The sequence below is a fragment of the Rosa rugosa genome, chromosome 5, assembly GCF_958449725.1.
Source record: "Rosa rugosa chromosome 5, drRosRugo1.1, whole genome shotgun sequence".
In the NCBI taxonomy this organism is placed as follows: Eukaryota; Viridiplantae; Streptophyta; class Magnoliopsida; order Rosales; family Rosaceae; genus Rosa; species Rosa rugosa.
In genome coordinates this window covers 37,726,576-37,747,536 of record NC_084824.1, presented here as the reverse complement: position 1 = coordinate 37,747,536, position 20,961 = coordinate 37,726,576, and the positions used below count along the sequence as shown (strand labels likewise).

The window sequence follows — 20,961 nt, the reverse complement described above, 5'->3', positions numbered from 1 at the left end:
AATTCTACATCAATATTCTGAATACTCTCTCTTTACTGGATACATTTTTGTTTAATGAAGTGAGTGATGAAACATTTTAACACATCTGAAGAACATGGTGTAGCCGAAGACAATCCAATTACTGGAAAGCCCGACTATGGTTTTGCATCATTGAATCAATGATTTACCAAAGGTATAATATTATGAACCAATGACTTGTCAATCAAAGTTTTTGTTTTTTTTTTTTTTGAGGCGCTTGTTAATAAATTATCGATATTTTTGTTTTAAAAACCTTTTCAACATAGTTTTCTTTATTAGAGATCATGGTTTCTTTTCAGTTTATCATTATTGTTTGTTTGAAATTTTTAGTTGTTTCTAGCTTTTGGATATCTGATCTAATCTCAAATAAGTCCATGCCCTTTTGAGTTATGGTTGTCATCATAGATATTAGTGGGTGCCTAGATTTGGGTAGTGGGTCCATTGTCAATAAGACATAGTTTTTTGCCGGCTTAATTAAGGTTATGCATTTCATTACCAATCTGTGTTGATGTGATTGAGAGATGCTGTGATAGCTCACCCAATAGTTTTTGATTGTGGTCACATGTCCCATTTATTGCTAACTGTTTTGGTCCATTAACATATCAGTCTCTCCTCTGTCGAGTGAGGGTGCTTAGTCTTAGTTTATTGATGTTTGCCTTTGTTATAATATGTGTTGTAATTGCGTTCAGTTTTTAATTGCATTATATTGAAATGAATTTCTTTCGATAAAAAAATTGCTAATTAGATTTTCTCTTTTAGTATAAATCATGTTATGCTTATTCAAAGAAGAGATCCATATGTTTTTAGAATTTTTCAGATGGCTCTCAACCCTAGCCGCCTTAGGCTGAGGCTTCAATGGCGATGTTTATCGTCAATCACTTTCTCAATCTATGCCAACTCTTCACCCGTTGGGGAGAGAGGTGGAAACTACCAAGCAGGCGTCGACGGCAGACCTCCAAGGACGAGCCTCGTGCTCTTTCCTCCAAGCGGCAACGATGGCTTGCTCCTAGAAGTGAGTAAAGTTTGCGGCAATTGGCGGTACGGTGCTCCTGCATCTACCGTTTCTGATGAATCGGATCTCCGACTTGCCTCAAGATGGGGGTGGATAGGAGGCTGGCCCTCGGGTTTGAACTTGAGGAGGCCTTGTTCTGGCGTCATCGAGCTCTGGGATATGAGGAAAATGGTCAGGCCGGCGGTTCATCGCCGAAGCAAACTTGTGGAGGAAGAAGAGTTTGATGACGGTGGTCGGTCTCGGCCGCGTCGGGGGCTTCTCAAGGTGGACGAAAGTCTTGCTGATTCTCGGTGTTGGATTAGAGTTTTGCGAGATCTGAATTCGGTCGTGGATCCGGGTCGGAGACGGGATGGCCTGCATCTTGTATGTGCGGCGGAGGTGGAGGCCGTGATAGTGATCGGAGCAAGAGTGGGTATGCTCATTTTGGGTTAGGTGCCAAGATCAGTTTCGAGGCCCAACTCGATTGGGCGGCCCAAATCTGTTGTATGGCCCAGGTCAAGTTTGCAGCCCAATTCTGGGAAGCTTTGGGTGCCTAGATCATTTTGGGTGCTCAAAACAGATTGGGTGTCAAGATTGTGGATTTTGGCCCAAGTTTGGACCAAACAGGCGGGCTCCGGCTTACTAGGGTTTCGGTTATGGGATCCTAGTGGAGGTTATGGGCTCATAAGGATTTTCTTTAGCCTTCCTTTTAAGTCTTTTATGTACTATGCTTATTTACTATGCAATCGTTTCGATCATAGTAAGATAGGCCTGTTTAGAATAAGTGAGCATGGATGTTCGTGAATGAGTGGTACTAGATATATATACCACGTTTTCTTATTTGCCCTCTGTTTTTCAAGGCAGTGGAAATGTATGTAATGTACTACTCTAGCTTGAGACTATTACTGAGAAATGTTGAATTTCATTCAAAAAAAAAAAGAGAAGAGATCCATATTTTATTATTTTGTGGATATGGTCTTCAAACCTTTGAGAATATCTTGTTATTAGATTTAGACTTTGTTGAGACTATTTCTCTACAAAATTTTTTGTAATAAAACGTTTTTGCCTGAGGCAAGTGCGTTAGAAACATGCTTAGGTTGTTAAAATATGTACAAATGCTTTTAGGAAGCAATACTTGTTTTTAATTTCTAACTTCTTTTGCCAAATGCTATCGTTGCATAGTTTGGAAGCACTTTAACCCGTTTTAAAAGCTCCTAAATGGAGCCTTAGTACTACTCGGTGACTCACTTTTTCTGTTGTAGATTAAGTTATTTTGAATTGTATTCGAAGAAAAAGAAAAAAAAAATGGTTATGCTTGTTTGAGATTCATTTTTATATCTAGATCATATGCATCGCTATAGCTGTAAAATATATAATTACTTTCAAGAAATTTATTTTCTTGTTCATTTACTTTACAAGTACTTAATTTATTCGCACTTAGGATTAGTTCGTAACTTAGAATTCTTCGTCCATCGATCTCTTTCATCCAGTCTGGATTAGGTCGATATGATTCACTGTTCACACGCACATCACTTCACGACTCTTTGACAAACTGAGTCCACTTCATATTCGTCTTCATTGTGATCCACGACTCACTCAAACCATTGAGTTCACTCAAGAAGTAAACGTTATCAAGGATCTTGGTCAAGACTGACACCTAACCGAAGTCCTTGCAACAAAACCTATCAATCGAAATGGTTCATTCCTCATCCCATAGTCACTTGAAAGAAGTCAGATTACGCGCAAATCAAATCAAAAACTCTCTTGGCCAATCGGCCAGGGGGTGGGATGCCCGTGCAATACAAAAGAATGATTCAACTGCGAGTCCCTCAGCCCTCATTTAGCGGATAAGATTTTGAGGCAACATGTCTATTTTAGAGAGGACCTCATCAAATTTAATATTTGAGGATTTTTACCATTTTTCATACGTATACAATCTAATTCAACGATTTCAACCATTGATTCTTTAGATTCCTATACATGAATTTTGTCTATAAAAAATCAACCAAATTCATAATCATTTGGTCATCAAAAATGTGTAAACAAATGTGATCCATTAGATAAAATTGGAACAAAGATGGTGCTAATCAAATTGTTAAACATCTTTTGATTTAGCTAATTGTTTGTACAGTTCATACTTGAATATGTAACTACAGAATTAGGAGTTCAGATTATTAAACTACATGCTAAAAATATAAACATCCTCAAATTTCAAGTTTATGGAGGTCCTCTCTAGAACCTCCCTTTATCTATACATATATTAATATATATGTACATGGAGAGAGAGACAGAGAGAGAGAGAGAGAGAGAGAGAGAGCCTTGTTCACATACTCAGCCAATATAAGTAGATTCCAACTATCTTATTATTCTCCACCTTATGATTTAAATCTAACAGTCGTTGAGTACTAGTGAGCATAGAATTCACTGAGTAGGAGAACATGATTGTATACAAGTAAGTACGTACGTACATACATCTCTTCCATTGAGGGATCTTTTTTTTTTTTTTTGTCATTTTAAGGGATTACTTGTATGACCCAAATTTCAATGACATATCAACCGTTAAAATCATGATGTGATCCACTCATGAACACCTAAGATGCCCATATGTGATTTAAAAAAAAAGGTCACATAAGCAATCCTTTGAAATGACAAAAAAAAAAAATTTCCTCACTAGAAGGGTCATGTATCTATACTATTATTAAGAAAAGAGGCTTTGTTAGCCAAAGTAGACGTGAAAAGACGACTAAACCCTTAGACCATAGATTATCTAAAAGTATCTTTTAATAAATGAAGGTCACAAACGTAATAAACAAAATAACATAATACAATTTTAATTTATTTCTCCCTAAAATGTCTCTCTACAACTTTCCACTTCCACATCAAAAGAGGAGGGGAAAAAAATTCCAAAACTCTTTCTCCAATGATTATTTTGTTTTTTTTTCTTTTGAAAATTAAACCCACGCATAGAGTGTGTTTTGGTCTAATATTAACAAAGTGAAGTTACATATAATGATGCCCTAAAGAAGTTTGCACATCATGTGTTGGCGACGAAAAATTCCAAAGGGGAATTTGGCTCGCCAATGAATTCTGACTGGAGCAAGAGCTGACCGGGAGTGATCGAGAAGCTTCCTTCGTCGTTGTCTTGGAGTTGACCGTCGGCGCGAAGGAGAGGTGGGGTACCTGCAGAACACTCTCCGACACTCAAGTTAGAAACTGTTGGAGTTGTGTGCAATAGAAAGAGTCATAATCAGATATCTTACTTCGCCATCTTGCCCTCTGTTTATAGGTGAGGGAGTGCATGCACCACAAGTCGCGTTTTAATATCGCGTTTATTACCTGCACTTATTATCGCCATCATACCGCGTTAATTACATAATTTATGATTGCCATCATGCCGCGTTATTTATGATCGCTATCATGCCACGTTATTATGAACGACATCAAGCAGCGTTATTATGATTGTCATCATGCCGCATTTATTAGCCTCCTTCATTGCAACATTTACAATGGTAGTTATCATCGTATTCACGATTGTCATTACTCGCACGCTTATGATGACGTTTAATTGTCATGAAGGTGAGTCAAAGTCGTTGACTACCCCCACAATGCCACCAAATTTTCTCTTCGGACACTCGTCCTAAGAGAAAATTTCTAAAATCTGGCCCCGACCTGAGTCCAACTCAGAGGTTCCCTCTCTTTTGATGTCATACTAGCTTTGATGCGATTGTCACCTCGAACCTCAACAAGATTTGACACCTCGACGAGGTGACACTTAATGCTTCAGTGTTCGGCGCAGTCGCCTCCTCAAGCATTTGCCTTTTCGAATCTACATATCCTCTAGAGTTCACCTCCTCAACGATAGCTTTTTTCCTCGCCGAGAGCCTTTTTCCTTGCAAAGAGATTTTTTCTCATCGAGAGCATTCTTCCTCGCTGAGAGTTTTTTTCCTTACCTAGAGCCTTTTCGTCGTCGAAGCTTCTTCTCGTCGATGGTGTTTTTTCTTTTTGTCGTGAGCTTTTTCCATTGAGGATTTTTACTTCATCGTGGGCTTTCCTCGTCAAGGATATTTTCCTTCGTCGCGAGCTTTCGTTGTCGAGGATATTTTTCTTCAGCGCGGGCTATCCTCATCGAGAGATCTTCCTCGTCAACAATACTTTTCCTTCATCGAGAGTTCCTCGTTTACGAAGTTTTTCCTTCATTGCGAGCTTCCCTCGTTGAGAGACCTTCCTCATCGACGATGGTTTTCCTTCGCCGAGAGCTCTCCTCGTTGAGGATACTTCCTCATTGACCATTCATCGTCGAAGATAATTTTTCTTAATTAAGGGTTTATGGAGGGCCTTCCTCGTCGAGGATATCTCTTCATCAATAGCCCCTTTACCCCCCATATTGCCCCTTGGTTTTTCTTTGTTGTGTGCACGTATGCATAGAAATGAAAAATAATTTGCTGCCTATATGTCATTGCTGCCTTTACCAAGAGTCTGCTCTTGTGAGAATTTCAATAACAATTAAAAACATGAGTATATTTAGAGTACCAAGAGTTTGATATCAAACCGTATATGATGAGTTCATGGATTGCTCTCAGGCAAAGAGTTAGTTTCTGCACGGGACATAAAGTTGCCTCCATTTTCCTTCGAGTCTGATAGACAATATTTTATTCATTTTGGCCACCTGCCTCAGATAGTTATATGTGGCCACAACCTTATATATTTATTTCGGCCACCGGCCTCATACATTCTTCTTGGCCACCGGCCTCGCACAGACATTTTGGCCACCGGCCTTGTACATTATTTTGGCCACCGGCCTAGTGTATTATTGCGGCTACCGGCCTTGCACTTACATTCCGGCCACCAGCCTCATGTATTTATTACGAAATGATATTCAGTTGTAGCTATCCCCACTTGTTTGGCGGGCAAGGTTTACCATGAAGTCACACGAATTAAGCAAATAATATTTTATTTATTTTGGCCATTGCCCACAAATATATTTCGAATACAAAAGGAAACTAAAATTAAACAAATGATTACTAAAAGAAAGAACATCAGTCTACGTTACCTGGGTTTTGCCCCCTCCACCCGAATTTCACCCTCGACCCTTATAATAATACCATCCATGTCTCTTGGCAGGTCACATAATAGATTTTCATATAGGGGTGTACTTGAGAAGAGTCCTTCTTGGAAGGCGATTGCCGCGCATTGAGGGTCACAATTGATGTGCATTATCTCTGCTTTGAATCTCTTGAAGAAATACCCGATTTTCTCTCCTACTTTTCGTTCGGGGTTGAATAGGGTCGCCATGTCCTTTTTTTGGTTTGTGACTGCAGAAATATTGAGAGATGAAGGTTCGACTCAACGTTTTTAAATTTAGGATTGATTGGGGCTTGAGGTCTTGGAACCATGTCGACGCGGTCCCTATGAGGCTTAAAGGGAAGAGTTTGCACATCAATTTCTCGTCGGTTGTCTCGATGGACATGTCACGCCCCGAATTTTGAATAAAGAAATTCGAATCCGAAACGCGATAACTTAACAAGCACAAGAAAACACATAGAAAATTCTTCATTTAAATTAAGCGATAAAACAAACCGAGCTCACCAACATTAAATACGGACTCGTTCTTTAGAGTCACATATTAATGTACAAAGAGTTTACAAATTAAACTGAACGACAATTCAATAAGTAAACACACTCACTACACGACGGAAGAATAAAACTAACGTACACTTCAACGTCCAAGCTACAGCAGCAACCAACCCTCAGTTTCGAGGACTGTTTCTCAGACCTGCACAATAAACCCTACACCATAGAATAGTGCACCGAGTTGAAACAACAAACCCGGTAAGCTTTTGCAAGCTCGTGTGAGTAAACCTAAATAACCCCAAGGACGCATTTCTGACTTGAAGACAACAATCAACACAACGATTAATTCCAACAGCAAAATCCTTTTCTTTTTCTTTATAGGAACTCACATGTCACAACCGTGACAACTCTAAACATTCTAAATGAAAACCGGTAATCCCTGCATAGAATAGTTCAAGAAATCACCAAAAGTATACAAACCAAAACCATAGTAATCCCTGCATATAGCTCAGTTTAGGAGATTACACTTAAAATCAACAATTAGAATGAAAAGGACAATCGATAAAGAAGTCAAACAACTCACACTAAAGTTGATGATCACCCATCAACTCCAAATAAATCATCTCACAACATGACTCATTTTCAAAACTCAACATTCTTACTCCTTAAGGTAACATACATCACTAAAGTGATAAAAAAATCATATTATCTCGACTCACCCATAATATGAAATCAAGTCCCTCTTGGACAATAAAAGAAAGAAACCACTTGAAACTCTCTTTTAAAAACGTGTATTCATGAGTCATAAGTAACCCCATGTTACCCTCATGACATACAATGGCAGACAGACTAGAGCTCTAACAGAATCGTAGCCTGTCACCTCGGCCGAGGTTCAAACCTACGATAATACTTGCCTTTGTCACTCTTGTGACACCAAATCCGTAGATGAGAAACTGTCACCACTATGACACCAGATCCGTAGATCAGAAAACATTTAAAACAAAACCCACATGACTCAGAATGTTAGCCCAACACTCGAATACTCTCTCAACACCATATGTAACAGTTCAAAACGATATTATGAATAACTCACAATTCATACGCACATCACAATGTCACGCCATCAACATATATATATATATATATATATATATATATATATATATATATATATATATAGTCATCCACTGAGGAATGTCTACTAATACCAACTATAGTTCATACGTACTAAAACCAAGAAATTTATTTTATACTTAAATTCATTTTTTTACCTGCGAGCCATAACCCTATGAACCGTAGTCAATCGAGTTCATATTATTTCAAACAAATCTTTATTTTCGAAAACGATTTACAACTATCAATCAATTCGACAATTAAATAACTCGGTTCATAAATGAACCACGTGAGATTTACTCACCTCTAACTCCTGCTGCGTCTTCTCACCGCAGATAAGGGATCAAATACGCTCTGTCAATCACCTAAGTACAATACGATCTTAACTTAGTCCACGAATCGAAAATGATTATATTTCGAACTCCCATTTGCCCTCCGAAAGTAATGCCGATTGAGGCGAAACTTCATCCGAGACCACCCGAGGTCTCTGGAATACTTATAAGATCAACATATCAAAACTACAAGTCGATCGGAAGGCCGAATCCTCACGGATCAAACATCAATCGAACTGAAAACCCTAAAACTTTGAAAATTCATAACTTGCTCATACAATTTCCAAAAATTACAACTATATATCGAAATGCTCGTATCGACGAGTAGATCACAATGAGGAGCATAAACTGCCCCAGAGGTGGCCGAAAGCCGCCGGAAAGCACTGCCACAATTGGTGGCAGCGCCGCCGCCGATCTCTGAATTGGGCGGCGAAACCTATATGCAACTTTTGCCCATAACTTGTACATCAACTTTCATAACTAGCATGTAATCTAAATCAAAGAGGAAAGGGTCAAAAACTACCTACAAAGTTTGAAGATTGGAATTTGCCCGATTACACGTTTTGCTTCGATTCTCCTTCCACACATCAAATCGGTTCAAATCCTTTTGAGAGCATGATCAGCATCATCAGGGGTTCTACGTAGTCAAGTGGTTCGAGCTATGGTGGCCGGAGAAGGGAGAAATCGGCGTTGACCTAAAATGGAGGTTCCCTCGGTTTTTGCTTGCTGCGGCGGTTACGGGCCGAGATAGGCTGTAAAGCCACCACCAATAGGTGAGCAAGGTAAAGGTGAAGATAACCCAACTTATTTCACGTCAATTGGTGGCCGGAGGAGGGAGAAATGGCCTGAAAACCGAAGGAGAGCAAAATTGGGCTCGGGGGGGGGGGGGGGGGGGGGAGAGAAAGAGAGAACTGAGGGGAAAAATGGAAAAAGGAAAAGTTTGGGGTTTTTCTGAAAAACCCGGATTTTCTTTATATTTATAGAAATTTCTCATTTTTCAATCGCTCATAACTTACTCATACGAACTCCGATTTTCGCGTTCCACATGTCCATGTATTCGTATCGACGCGCTCTACAACTTTGTGAAGGAAGTTTTCACAGAATCCTAACATATAAAAAGTCAACCCTTGAATCAAAGCTTTCCGAGCAAATAATTGCTCAAACTAATTTCCGCTCCACCCTCGAACCACGAAATCGTATCAACGAACACTTTATTAATTTCAGGAGATTCCAAGACATAAATAATGAAATTACGGGGTCTTACAAGACATCTGCTGTTTGTACCCCTTAATGAGGTCTACCGGGTCGGCAGTCCCGTCATACTTTTGGAAAACGGGGGTGGTGAACCTACGAGGTTTCGCCGCATTAAGGATGTCATCGGTGAATGGAGACTCACTGACGTCCCTTGCGATTTCGACCGCAAGTTCTCGAGGGCCGACACGCTGCATGCATCAATCATTTTCTCCATCTTTTCATGCCACGATTCGTTGTGTGTTCTCTTGGATTGGCCTAGTCTCACTCCACCATTTTGTCCCCCATTCAATGTGCCTCTCATTCCCTCAATGAGAGGTGCTCCGGAGACTCATCTGGTGACGTCGACGCCACTGGCGGCCACATTTGCTATTACGTTGTTGGTTTAGGGATGGTCACCGCCAGCGTCGTCGTCTGACGAGTCGCTATCAAGGTGTAGAATTTTTTCGATTTTTTGCCGTCGGCGGGCCTCGCGGTCCTGCTTTTCCTTTTGGAGTTGCTCAAGCTTTTGTCTCAGCCTTTGTGTCTCGTCAACTGGAGGCAAGTTCATGTCGCCGATTGGGTTTGGAATGGATCCATTCGGGAGTTGGTAGAGGAAAATTTCGTCACTTCCAGTCCTTAGTGACAAAAACGGGATACGGTCAGGGGCAGCTCCCGCTATCACTTTTTAGGGAAAAGTGTTCCCACAGACGGCGCCAGTTGTTGGCGACAAAAAATTCCAAAAGGGAATTTGGCTCGCTAATGAATTCTGACTAGAGTAGGAGCAAACCGGGAGTGATCGAGAAGCTTCCTTCATTGTTGACTTGGAGTTGACAATCAGCGCAAAGGAGAGGGGGGGGGGGGGGGTACCTGCAGAAAACTCTCCGACGCTCAAGTTAGAAACTATTTGAGTTGTGTGCAATAGAAAGAGTCGGAATCAGATATCTTACTTCGCCATCGTGCCCCCTATTTATAGGTGAAGGAGTGCTTGCACCACAAGTCGCGTTTTAATATCGCGTTTATTACCTGCACTTATGATCACCATCATACCGCGTTAATTACCTGAATAATGTCGCCCAGCTCCTCGTTATTTATGATCGGCATCATGCCGCGTTATTTATGATCGCCATCATGTCGCGTTATTATGAACGCCATCATGCCACGTTATTATGATCGCCATCATGTCGCGTTATTATGAACGCCATCATGCCGCGTTATTATTATCGCCATCATGCGGCGTTTATTAGCCTCCTTCATTGCAACATTTACAATGGTAGTTATCATTGTATACACAATCGTCATTACTCACACACTTATGACGACGTTATGAAGGTGCGTCAAAGTCGTTGACCACCCCCATATCATGTGAAGCATAAAATCTATATAAGTGTGTAGAGTAATGCTAGGTGAACCACCTTTTGGGGAACCACCTAGAGCCCACCTTAGGTGGCAGCTTATGTGGTGTGTCCATATCATCAAAGCATAATTTCTGATTTTTATATTTTTATTTTTTTCTTAATTACCAAAGCAGTAGAGAAGGCTACTGAGTTTGTAGCCAATATGATCTACTGAGTTCGATATCCACAATCAGGCTAGGGGAAGCGAGAAGCAAAATCGAATAGGAGGTGAGAGGGTGAAGGAGGGGTGAGAGGAGTTGAGGAGAAAACAACCGTCTAACTCGCATATCAGATCGCACAGAAAAAAAAAAAAAGGGTTTAAAAATAAAATCAAGGAAGAAAAAAAAAAATTCCGTAATTAAGAAAAAAATAAAAATATAAAAATCAGAAATTATGCTTTGATGATATGGATACGCCACATAAGCTGCCACCTAAGGTGGGCTCTAGGTGGTTCCCCAAAAGGTGGTTCACCTAGCATTATCATGTGTGTAAAATATATCTGTAGATAGCCATATGGCTAATACTACAAAGTATAAAGCGAGACCCTTTTTGGGGTCACATGCTTTACTAAATTATTATTTATTCAAAATACCATTTGTAACATAATATATCAAAATGAGCGAAGAAAACTAGAAAGACAGAGATGGTATCTTGATGTCTAGATGGTTAATTGCGTGCGTGTAAAGATGTTCCAGTTTTTCTCATCTGTTCTAATTAGTAAAGTATTTAAGTGCAAATTTTTTTTTCTTTTTTTTCAGTGTCTTTGGTTGAATTAGATTATAAATAACAGGTCACCATGAAAAAAAAAAAAAAATTGAAAAGACAACATATGATCTGACGATTATTTCTGAAGGTAATACATTCATTATTACTGAACCAATTGCTTCAACTATCGGTGAGGGAGATCATTATACCCTGGAAAATCAGGCACTTGAATCTCACCATTCACACTCACGGCGGACACATGTCTTGATATCTAATGAACTTTGTAAGTTGTGAGGCTCACTAATAATAATCAATATTAATTATTCCCGCAACAGGGTTAGCGATTTTGGTGAAAGACTCTTTAGAAAGGTCGAGAGTAGATTGGCATCCGGGACAATGATCTACAATTTTTACTCTCACGCTTTCACCGGTGCAAGGATGCGGTACCGGATTCCGAGGACCTGTGCATCTAACGGTGACAAATTTCCCACATGCTGCACCATTGTTCCATATGGCGTCACCTGCTGATGCAATCATCACACCTTGTTGGGTACTACCATAGCATGCTGATGCTGTAAACAAAACGATCGAGGTTAAACTTTGAGAATGTTGACTAGTGTCTGGTTTCTTTAACATACAAAACAAGTTCATGAAAAAGAGAGTGCCTATGTAAAAAAATAATAAAATCATAAATTTTTCATCAAATGAAAGCTTAAGGATCTCTTTAAATAAATACTCACGAACATAGCTCGTGTAGAAAGTAGCAATTCCTGGTGTGGCCATAGATGTCGACATAAGGCAGGCGGCCATGCTCAAGATAATCAAAATATTCTGGATCCCCATTTGTTTTCTTCCTATATAGTTATTAGGAGAAAAATTATATGAATATCTGTATCTTTTGAAACTTCAGAGATATGATCACATTGTATTCCCTCATCCCTTTTTATACCATACTCCAAAACTAGTACCACCTACCATAGTTTCACTATATATGTCCCGAACAATATTTATGGTATGGTATTCACTCCTTGCTTCAGTTGCACATAACAATTTTGACCAAGAGTAGAATGTCAAGTGCAAATACCACTACTTTTAGAAATGACATAATTATTCAGGAAATTATTTGCTTTGCCAAGAAGGGGACCTTCCTATTCTGTTATATGCAAAATAAATTTATTAATAACCTTCCACATTAAGTTATTCAAAATTGGTTGATGTTTTGGCATAGAAATTACCACAATATATTTTGTGTTAAAGGAAAAGCACATTATGTGCCTTCGTCAAAGAAATTGACGAAGAGGGAATCAAGGAATTGCAATTTACATCACAATCAGCATTTACTATCACTATTGTAATTGAATAATTGATGTTAATCGATGTTTCCATTGTTATTCTATCCCTATATAAAGGGGCTATTAAATGAAATGAGTAGACCAATTCCATTTCACTTTCACATGTTATCAGCACGCTCAGAGCAAATACCAAGAGAAAAAACCCAAACCCTAGAAAAAAAATTTCTCTGCTGCCACCCAAAACCCTAAAAAAATAAAAATAAAAATAAAACAAAATTCCGACCCCGTCCAGCCCCACTGACCGCCCTCGTCCCCCTTGAGCGACCCCAACAGACTAGTTAAATTTAATTTTTAGCTATATTGAACTATTTTTGAAGCAAAATTCAACTCCAATAGACTAGCTATAGCTAAGTTAAATTTAACTTTAGCTATATTTAGCTAGAGAATCCTGCATAGCTAAAGCAAAAGTTATATTTCTCTCTCCTTTTATGTCCACATGTTAGTCTATGATTTGATGAAATATAATATATCATTTATAAATAGCTGCTATTGCTGAAGCAACATTTTTAAATCAATAGCTATAATTCATAAGTTTAGCTAAATTTAACTAAAAAATAAATTCTACTATTAGAGATGCTCTAAGCTTCCCCTTTGGACACCGCTCTAGAAGAAACCTCCAAAGAAGACCTGAGCCGGCTACAGTTCCACGCCCAGCTCCGACGAGGCTCAATTCCGGCACAATTAGGAGCTCCTCCAACCCGATTCAGGCACGATTCAGACCGGACCGCCTTCGTCTTCCTCCAGCAGCCCATACCCACACGTTCCAGCCTCCAACAGCCTCTGCCCAGCGAGCCTCAGCTTAACATCCTCGCAGCCTCAGACTTGCGCCCGGCCTCCCACCTGCGGCGTCCGGCTCCGGCTCAGTAGAAGGACAGAAACCCAGAAGGAAGAAGAAGACGCGGACAAGGAAGAAGGAAAAAAAAAAAAAAAAAAAAACCCGGCCCAAAGTAAAGGCTTGGCCCAAAAGAAAAAAAAAAAAGAACAAGGCCTCGTGGCCCACTGCTGAAAAGAAAGAGGAAACGGCCCAATTTTTTACAAGCCTAAAAACATCGCTACGCACGCCTGCATCAACACGCGCGTGAGCTAGGATTGTTTTGTTTTCTCGAAACCAAGTATGTTTTTATTTATTTATTTAATTTCATACTCCAGTATATTTAATTGTTTATCATTCGAACTTTTGAGCATGCTATATTATTTCTTAGGATTAAATACTGGTTACTCCCTATACTTATAGGGTTTCATCGTTTCAGTCCCTGACCTTCAAATTTCACCTAAAAAGTCCCTGAACTCCCAATTTCTTCCCAATTGATCCCTGCCGTTAAGCATCCGTCAAAGACTCCGTTATCTTGCTGACGTGGCGGTCGTTTCCCCCCTAAAAAGTCTATTATACCCTCACTTTTTTTTAATTAATTTTATTCTTTCTTTTTTTTTCTGTTTTTTCTTTTTGTCTTTTCTTCTTTCCAGGCTCTCTCTCCTTTGTTTATCTCCATCATCTTCTTCCAAAACAAACCCAGCTCTCTCTCCATCTTCTTCTCCCCGGCAGTCAACCCTAAAACCTTCATTTGTCTTTTGATCAGGTAGTCCCACTGAAGACCCTAATGGCTGTGAAGAGTATTTATTATTAACATTATATGGTACCTGGGAAACGCATGAATAACAATCCGAGCCCATCTTTATTAAAAACCAAAACTGGAAATACAACATATTAATTATATGGCCACAAGCGGCTCAGCCAAACCAAAACCAACATGAACCGATCTAGGGAGACATTCCTAGTCAACAAACAATGAATTAGCTAAATACATTGTAGAAGAAACAAGAAGAACGAAAGCACAAGAGAAGGGGCCACACAACAAGGATCAACAGGAGCAAAAAACTCGCCAAACCAGTTTCTCTCAAAAAGAATATTTACCAAAAACGAAGAGATAGAGTTCTGCCTTTGCGCTTCTTGGCCGTGAGATTCTCAAACTGTTTCTTGAGGTCACGATTCAGTTGGGGGAGTTTGTCGCCTAAGACAGATGGGTATAGAGAATTATCTTCTCTGGAGAAGTCTTCACAATGCTTTATCAAAGACCGGTATCATGCTTGTCGAAAACCGGGCCGGAATCGGCGAACTTGGAGGCGGAATCAGTGGGCCCACCACCGCCGTACATGGAATCCAAGTTGAAAGCTTTGAAATTGGTGGAGAACCTGGCCGAGCCTCCTTAGATGTTCTCAAAGTCTTGGGCTTTCGGGGCTTCGAAGATCGGGTTGCGATCGTCGGAGAAGGACTCGTTGAAGGAACTGGAGGTGCGAATTGATCTGGAGGAGGGTCTAGTCGAGCAGGAAGACGACGAAGACCGAGTCGCCGGCGAGTTGGAGGAGAGGGACGGTTGGGTAAGTGGAGTGGTGGGAGCGGAGGGGCTTCCACTCGGCGTCGAGGGCAATGATGGCGGAGCGAGTCAGGGAGGTGGTTAGGTGAGTGAACTCAGGAGAATCGATGGAGGAGACGAAGGGAGTTATCAGGGGCATTGGGTTTTGGGGATCCATGGAAGAAGAAGAGGTCAAAACGGCAAAAAAAAAAAACAAAGAAAGATTAAAAAAAATAATAAAAAAAAGCAATTGAGGGTAAAATAGACATTTCGGCGTAAAATGGATGCCGCGTCAGCAATTTAACAGACAATTTAGACGGAAAGGACCAATTGGGAGGAAATTGAGAGTTCAGAGACTTTTTAAGTGAAATTCGAAGGTCAGGGACTGAAACGATGAAACCCTATAAGTATAGGGAGTAAACAGTAATTAACTCTATTTCTTATTATATATGTGATATATATTTGTGGAATCTAAAGCATGTGAATTTTATAGGGCAAATTACTGGTCACTCCCTCAACTTTTGGGGAGTCGACAGTTCAGTCCCTCGTATTATAATTTTAACAAATAACTCCCTATACATTCAAATCTCACACAATTTGGTCCAAAATGACCATTTTACCCCTAACTTTTTTTTTTTCTTTTTTTTCTATCCTCTCTCTCACTTCCTCTTCGACTCAGAACCCGAAAGGGGTTTTCTGGGTTTCATGGAGTTGCTCGGCAACACGAACTACGCTCCTGTGGTTGATTTCGGGACCCAAACGATGTCGTCTGACTCGTTGATGACGATGATGATGCCACCTCGGTGGTAGCAGCATCAAACACAAGCGCTTCCATCACCGTCGCCGGTGTCGTCTACAGTGCCCAGAAACAGTAAGCTTCATTTCCATGCCTTTCTTTTTGTCGACCAAATCTGTCGAGTCCAATACCTCTACCTCTTCGTCGTCGTCACATCTCCGGTCTCAGTTCGTCAAATCGTTAAGTTTGGAGAGAGAATCGACGGCGAGAAGCAGCGACTGCTCCGACGGTTCTGTGGTGTTTTCCGGCGACCGATTAAGTTGCATGTGGTATGAAACTCACTACTCTCGTCATAATCGTCAAGTCTGTGTAATTAGTTTTCGAATTGGATTAAGTTTTGATGGTTTACGTTTCTGGGTAGCTACGGCTCCGCCGTGTTCTTCAACGTCCGACTACTCCGACCTTTCTGGGCTCCGTCTCTTGCTCAGCTGCACTTAAAGGTCAACAATCGAGAAGTTTGTCGAGTTGTTGATGTGAAAATCATCAGTTCATCACCATCCCCGTCTCGGCAATGAGTTCTAGGAACTGAGTTTGGGGCAATTGAAGTTGATTTCAGATTTACAAAGGTATAATCCCGACCTTGAATCAAAGTTTTGTACTTGGTGATAATCGGATGTTAATCTTTGAAAGATGAGGAATTGGATTGGCTATGTGATACTGCGATGTTGTTTGCATGTGCAGAATGGGTGTTTATGTCTTGGTTTGAAATGTGCAGAATGAGAGAGAGAGAGAGAGAGGATAGGAAAAAAAAAAAAAAAAAAGAGGAAGTGAGAGAGAGGATAGAAAAAAAAAGAAAAGAAAAAAAAAGTTAGGGGTAAAATGGTCATTTTGGACCAAATTGTGTGAGATTTGAATGTATAGGGAGTTATTTGTCAAAATTATGACACGAGGGACTGAACTGTCGACTCCCCAAAAGTTGAGGGAGTGACCAGTAATTTTCCCTTATAGATGTTTACTATTTTTAAGCATGCCTTATATTTTATTGTTTATGTTTTTATTATTTATGAACATATAAATTTTGTTTTGCCATGATAATGAAAATTTATGCACATTATACATACACACTTACCGTGATAAAGCATTTTCATATAGCGACGAAAAAATGTGACCGTTACGAATCTTGGTCTTGAAATCTAATTCATATTTTTGGAAAATAATTCATGTGGATGTCTTTATGACTGCGTAATTTATATATCTTCTCTCTTGTTTATGTAGATGGCTGACTTGGATACACATTTACGCAAGCGTATGTATCATTGTCAAGATAGGGAAGTATTGAGCCCAAAATTATCGTACCACGGGGATTAGTGGCTAACTCACAATCCTTAGGTAGTCGGAACTAAAGTCACTAAGCAAACAAAAGAAAAAGAAAAAAAAGAAAATAAATAAAAATGTTATTCTAAGGCACCAAGCCTTAGCCATGCTCGGCTTTGGTGAACGGCTTTGGTTTTCACCAAAGCCTAATCAAAACTAAGAGCCTAGTGATGGCTATTTACAATGAGATCGAAATTGTCATTTGAAATTGTAATTGTAATTTTCTAATAATTAAATTGCAAGAATTTAAATGAAAACTTTAGCTAACAACTAAATTAAATAAAGAAAAGAAAAGTAAGAAATGGAAATTAGGTCACTAGGGTATCCTCCTAACCAAATTCAATGCACAAATATATTCCGACAATGGTCAAACAATGTATAATGGCATCAAGAACCGTACCCAAGGCTTTTCAAGACTCATGGGTCATTAGATTCCTTAAAGGGTATTCCTACTCCGGATCAAGGGCCGTAGAAACTCAATTGGGACAATCTAGAGCCTTGTTAGGGCCTCTAGTACACCGAAAGGCGAAGAGTCCTAGAATCAAGGTTCCTAAGCTAGCCAATACGGCAATTGAAATTGAAATTGGTATTGTAACTAATTAACCATGTTCTAAACTAGTGTGCTAGCCATAAATTAGAGAAGTGATTAGGTCCCCTAACTTGTTCTAGACATGCTCATCTACACATTCAAGAGTTAATCAAGCTCCTAATCATGCATCTAAGCCAAATATAATAGATTAGAACATATGCCAAACACGAAATTAAAAACCATTAAATTAAAACATATTTATTACAATAAATCCATGCTAGGGATCAAACCCTAGTTTCCCAAAGAACTACTCACTACCCATATTTAGATACATCATCAAAAGTATAGAAAAAATATGAAAGAGATGATAAGGAAGAGAGAGGAGAATTGACTTGGTCACTCCTAGCTATATGCTAGTATGAATCAAGCAATTTCTTTACCCAACTATCCAAAATGGAGGTGTGGTGCTCTTGATGATGTCTCCTTGAAGCTTGAGTGAATCCTTCTTGAATTCCCAAAAGAAACATAAAAGAAAAGATGAAGGATGGAGAAGAAGGAGGCTTGAGCAGCCCAAAGGCTGCCCCCCCCTTTGGTGTGCGGCAGAAGGGGAAGAGATATGAATAATTATTCATGTGTGGCCTTGTATATGTTGACGGGAAGGAATAAATAATAATGGGTGGTCACTGTTTTTGTGAGCAAGAGAAAAAGATGGGATAAGATAAGAAGATGAGGTCTGGCACGTGCTCAATAAGTGAAGGAGGAGATGATTAGGTCACCATCAGTGGTCAATAAGGATGAAATACCGCTCTGATAGGTTTGAATTAGGCCTGCCACTCGGTCGGTTCGAATCGGTTATGGGCATTACCAACTTCAAAACCAAAGTTTTCGGTTTTGAAATTGACTTACCAATTACCAACCAAAACTTTCGGTTATTAATTATTTTTACCAAATTCGGTATTTCGGTTTTCGGTATTACCAAACTTTACAACAAATATATTTTCGAAATATAAATCAGCAATACGACTTAACCGAAACTGAATAACACTCTTATATCTAGAGTCTCATAACTGACATATACAAAAGATATTGTCCTTAAATACACAGCGAGAGATCTTTGTGCAACTCTACTTTCCAAAATACAAAAGGATCAGCTTTTTTTTCCTAGTTCTACTGCTGAAATGAGGATACTAAGTTCTTTCTAAATATGAGCATCCTTGGTTCTTTCTGATATAAACAAAAGTTACCTCCAAGGTACAAAAATTCTAATTCAGTCTTCCAAAATAAGACCCAATTGAGCAGCAAAATTATTGATCTCCTGTAAATATAGAGTGCATATCAAATGCTTCATGCTAATAAAAAATTTCACATGAATTAATGTAACTAAATACGTGCTTCATATATGAAAAGCTATGGGTAGTAAACTAGAAAGTTGAGTATGTTGACATCAACCAATTAAACAGCATTATAATCAAATTACATACTTAATTGATTGGTCGACAACATATTAATATTAATTGGAATGAGACAAGTTTAAGGCTATAACATATTACATTGTCCAAAGATTAAATTGTCCTGATACGTGCAAAAGCATCGTCAATTTAAACCCTGAAAAATATCATCGTTAGTATAGAGCAAATAGGGTATCGTTCAAAACCGGGGATTGAGGGTGCTAACATGTGAGAACAAATTAAAGAGAAAGAATCTACAAAAGTTACGAAAATATTAAGAACATATACAAGTTACACGAATTTAGAAATTTTACAAGTTTACAAGAAAGAATTATGAAACAACAAAGAGTTAGAGAGCAGACATACATGTTCACACGAATTAGAGAGCAAGGAATGAGAAAAACAAATATACAAGTCTACATATATATAAGATCGAAAATTAGAGAGAAAATTAAGTTAGAAAAGGTTTTGGAAATCCTACTCCTATTTATACACAATTTACAAATCCATATACAACAAGGAAACAAAAATCCCTAAAGAACACCACCAAAAATCCCTAAGAAACACAATTCCTAAAAAACACCAAAGAAATCCCTATTTTTTAGCAATCCCCTAAAAAACACAAGACAATTTCCTAAAAACCACTAAATTAATTCCTAGAAAACACTAACACATATTTACTATTCACGGAGTTACTATTCACGAATTTAAAAATATATTTTCAGATTATTTATTTTATTAACTACATTAACATGCTACCTAAAAACGCTAAGTTAATTTTATTTATTTACACAAACAAGAAAACATAAAGATGGGGGGTTTTTGAAGATTGAAAAACAGAAATTTTCTAAAACATTAAAAGATTAAAAACGTTTTATTTACATAGGTGGGAAAAGAAGAATTTTCGAAGAACAACTTATCAAGAACCAATCAAGATCCATGTTTCATGCATCCCTTAATCTTTCTCAATTACCGTGGAGAGTTATCAACCAAGACACAAAGATCAAAGCAACCAATGTCCCTTTTAACTTTCTTTCTTAAGTTAAATCGAAATAGCAAAGCACCAAATCAATTTTATTTTGAAAAGAAGACATCACACAATCAAAGCAACTGTGTTTGAAAATCCGTTTTCAAATCATTAAGTTCAAGAAAGAATCGATAAACATGCAAATCCAAGCACTCAAAGCAAGTCAATTCATCGCATGCATAACCAGATTTCGACTCAAAGCAAGCCTTTACTACTTATTTCGAATTAGGGTTTACGAAGCATAAAACCTAATTACTAGCAAGTTACATGCAAGTCATCCTAATTGTTTGTCAGACTTAGAGAATCGTTAACATGTAGTTAAGCACAAAATCAGATTATCACTCCAACAATTCGGCAACCAAGCAAGATCAAGAACACATAAACACATCAATCATGAAAAGAACATCAAAATTATACTTCGAAAATAGTTTTGTCACATCATAGTTTCGGTTTACACAACAGATTTTCCAAAGCAGAAATTCTAACTACAAGAAAGCAAAAACCGTGAAAATTTATGATGAGATTATGGTGTGGACAACCCTTGATCACGTCCCAAGGTCCAAAGCAGATCCAAGATGGTGCACAAGTGAAGATCACGGCTAGGAAGGTGGATGGTCACGGCCTTTCTCCTTGAAGATTGCGAAAACCTGAAAACTAGAGAGAACAAGTGAGAATACGAAATTGTGGAGAAAATTGTTACCCCTGAACGTCTAATACACAAGGTATATATAGTAGAACGTCCCAAGGCACTCCCAATTCGTTTCTACTTGGTTTCTCCAAATTTGTG

General features: G+C 38.9%; 1 protein-coding gene across 1 annotated transcript; it reads right to left on the bottom strand.

The window, feature by feature from the left end:
• Nucleotides 1-11,657: 11,657 nt before the first annotated feature.
• LOC133708904 (putative EG45-like domain containing protein 1) lies at nt 11,658-12,200 on the bottom strand. The gene is made up of 2 exons (XM_062134473.1): nt 12,098-12,200; nt 11,658-11,929 (listed from the first exon to the last, which is right to left on the bottom strand). The coding sequence occupies exons 1-2, from the start codon at nt 12,198-12,200 to the stop codon at nt 11,658-11,660; spliced, it is 375 nt and encodes a 124-aa protein (XP_061990457.1).
• Nucleotides 12,201-20,961: the final 8,761 nt, after the last annotated feature.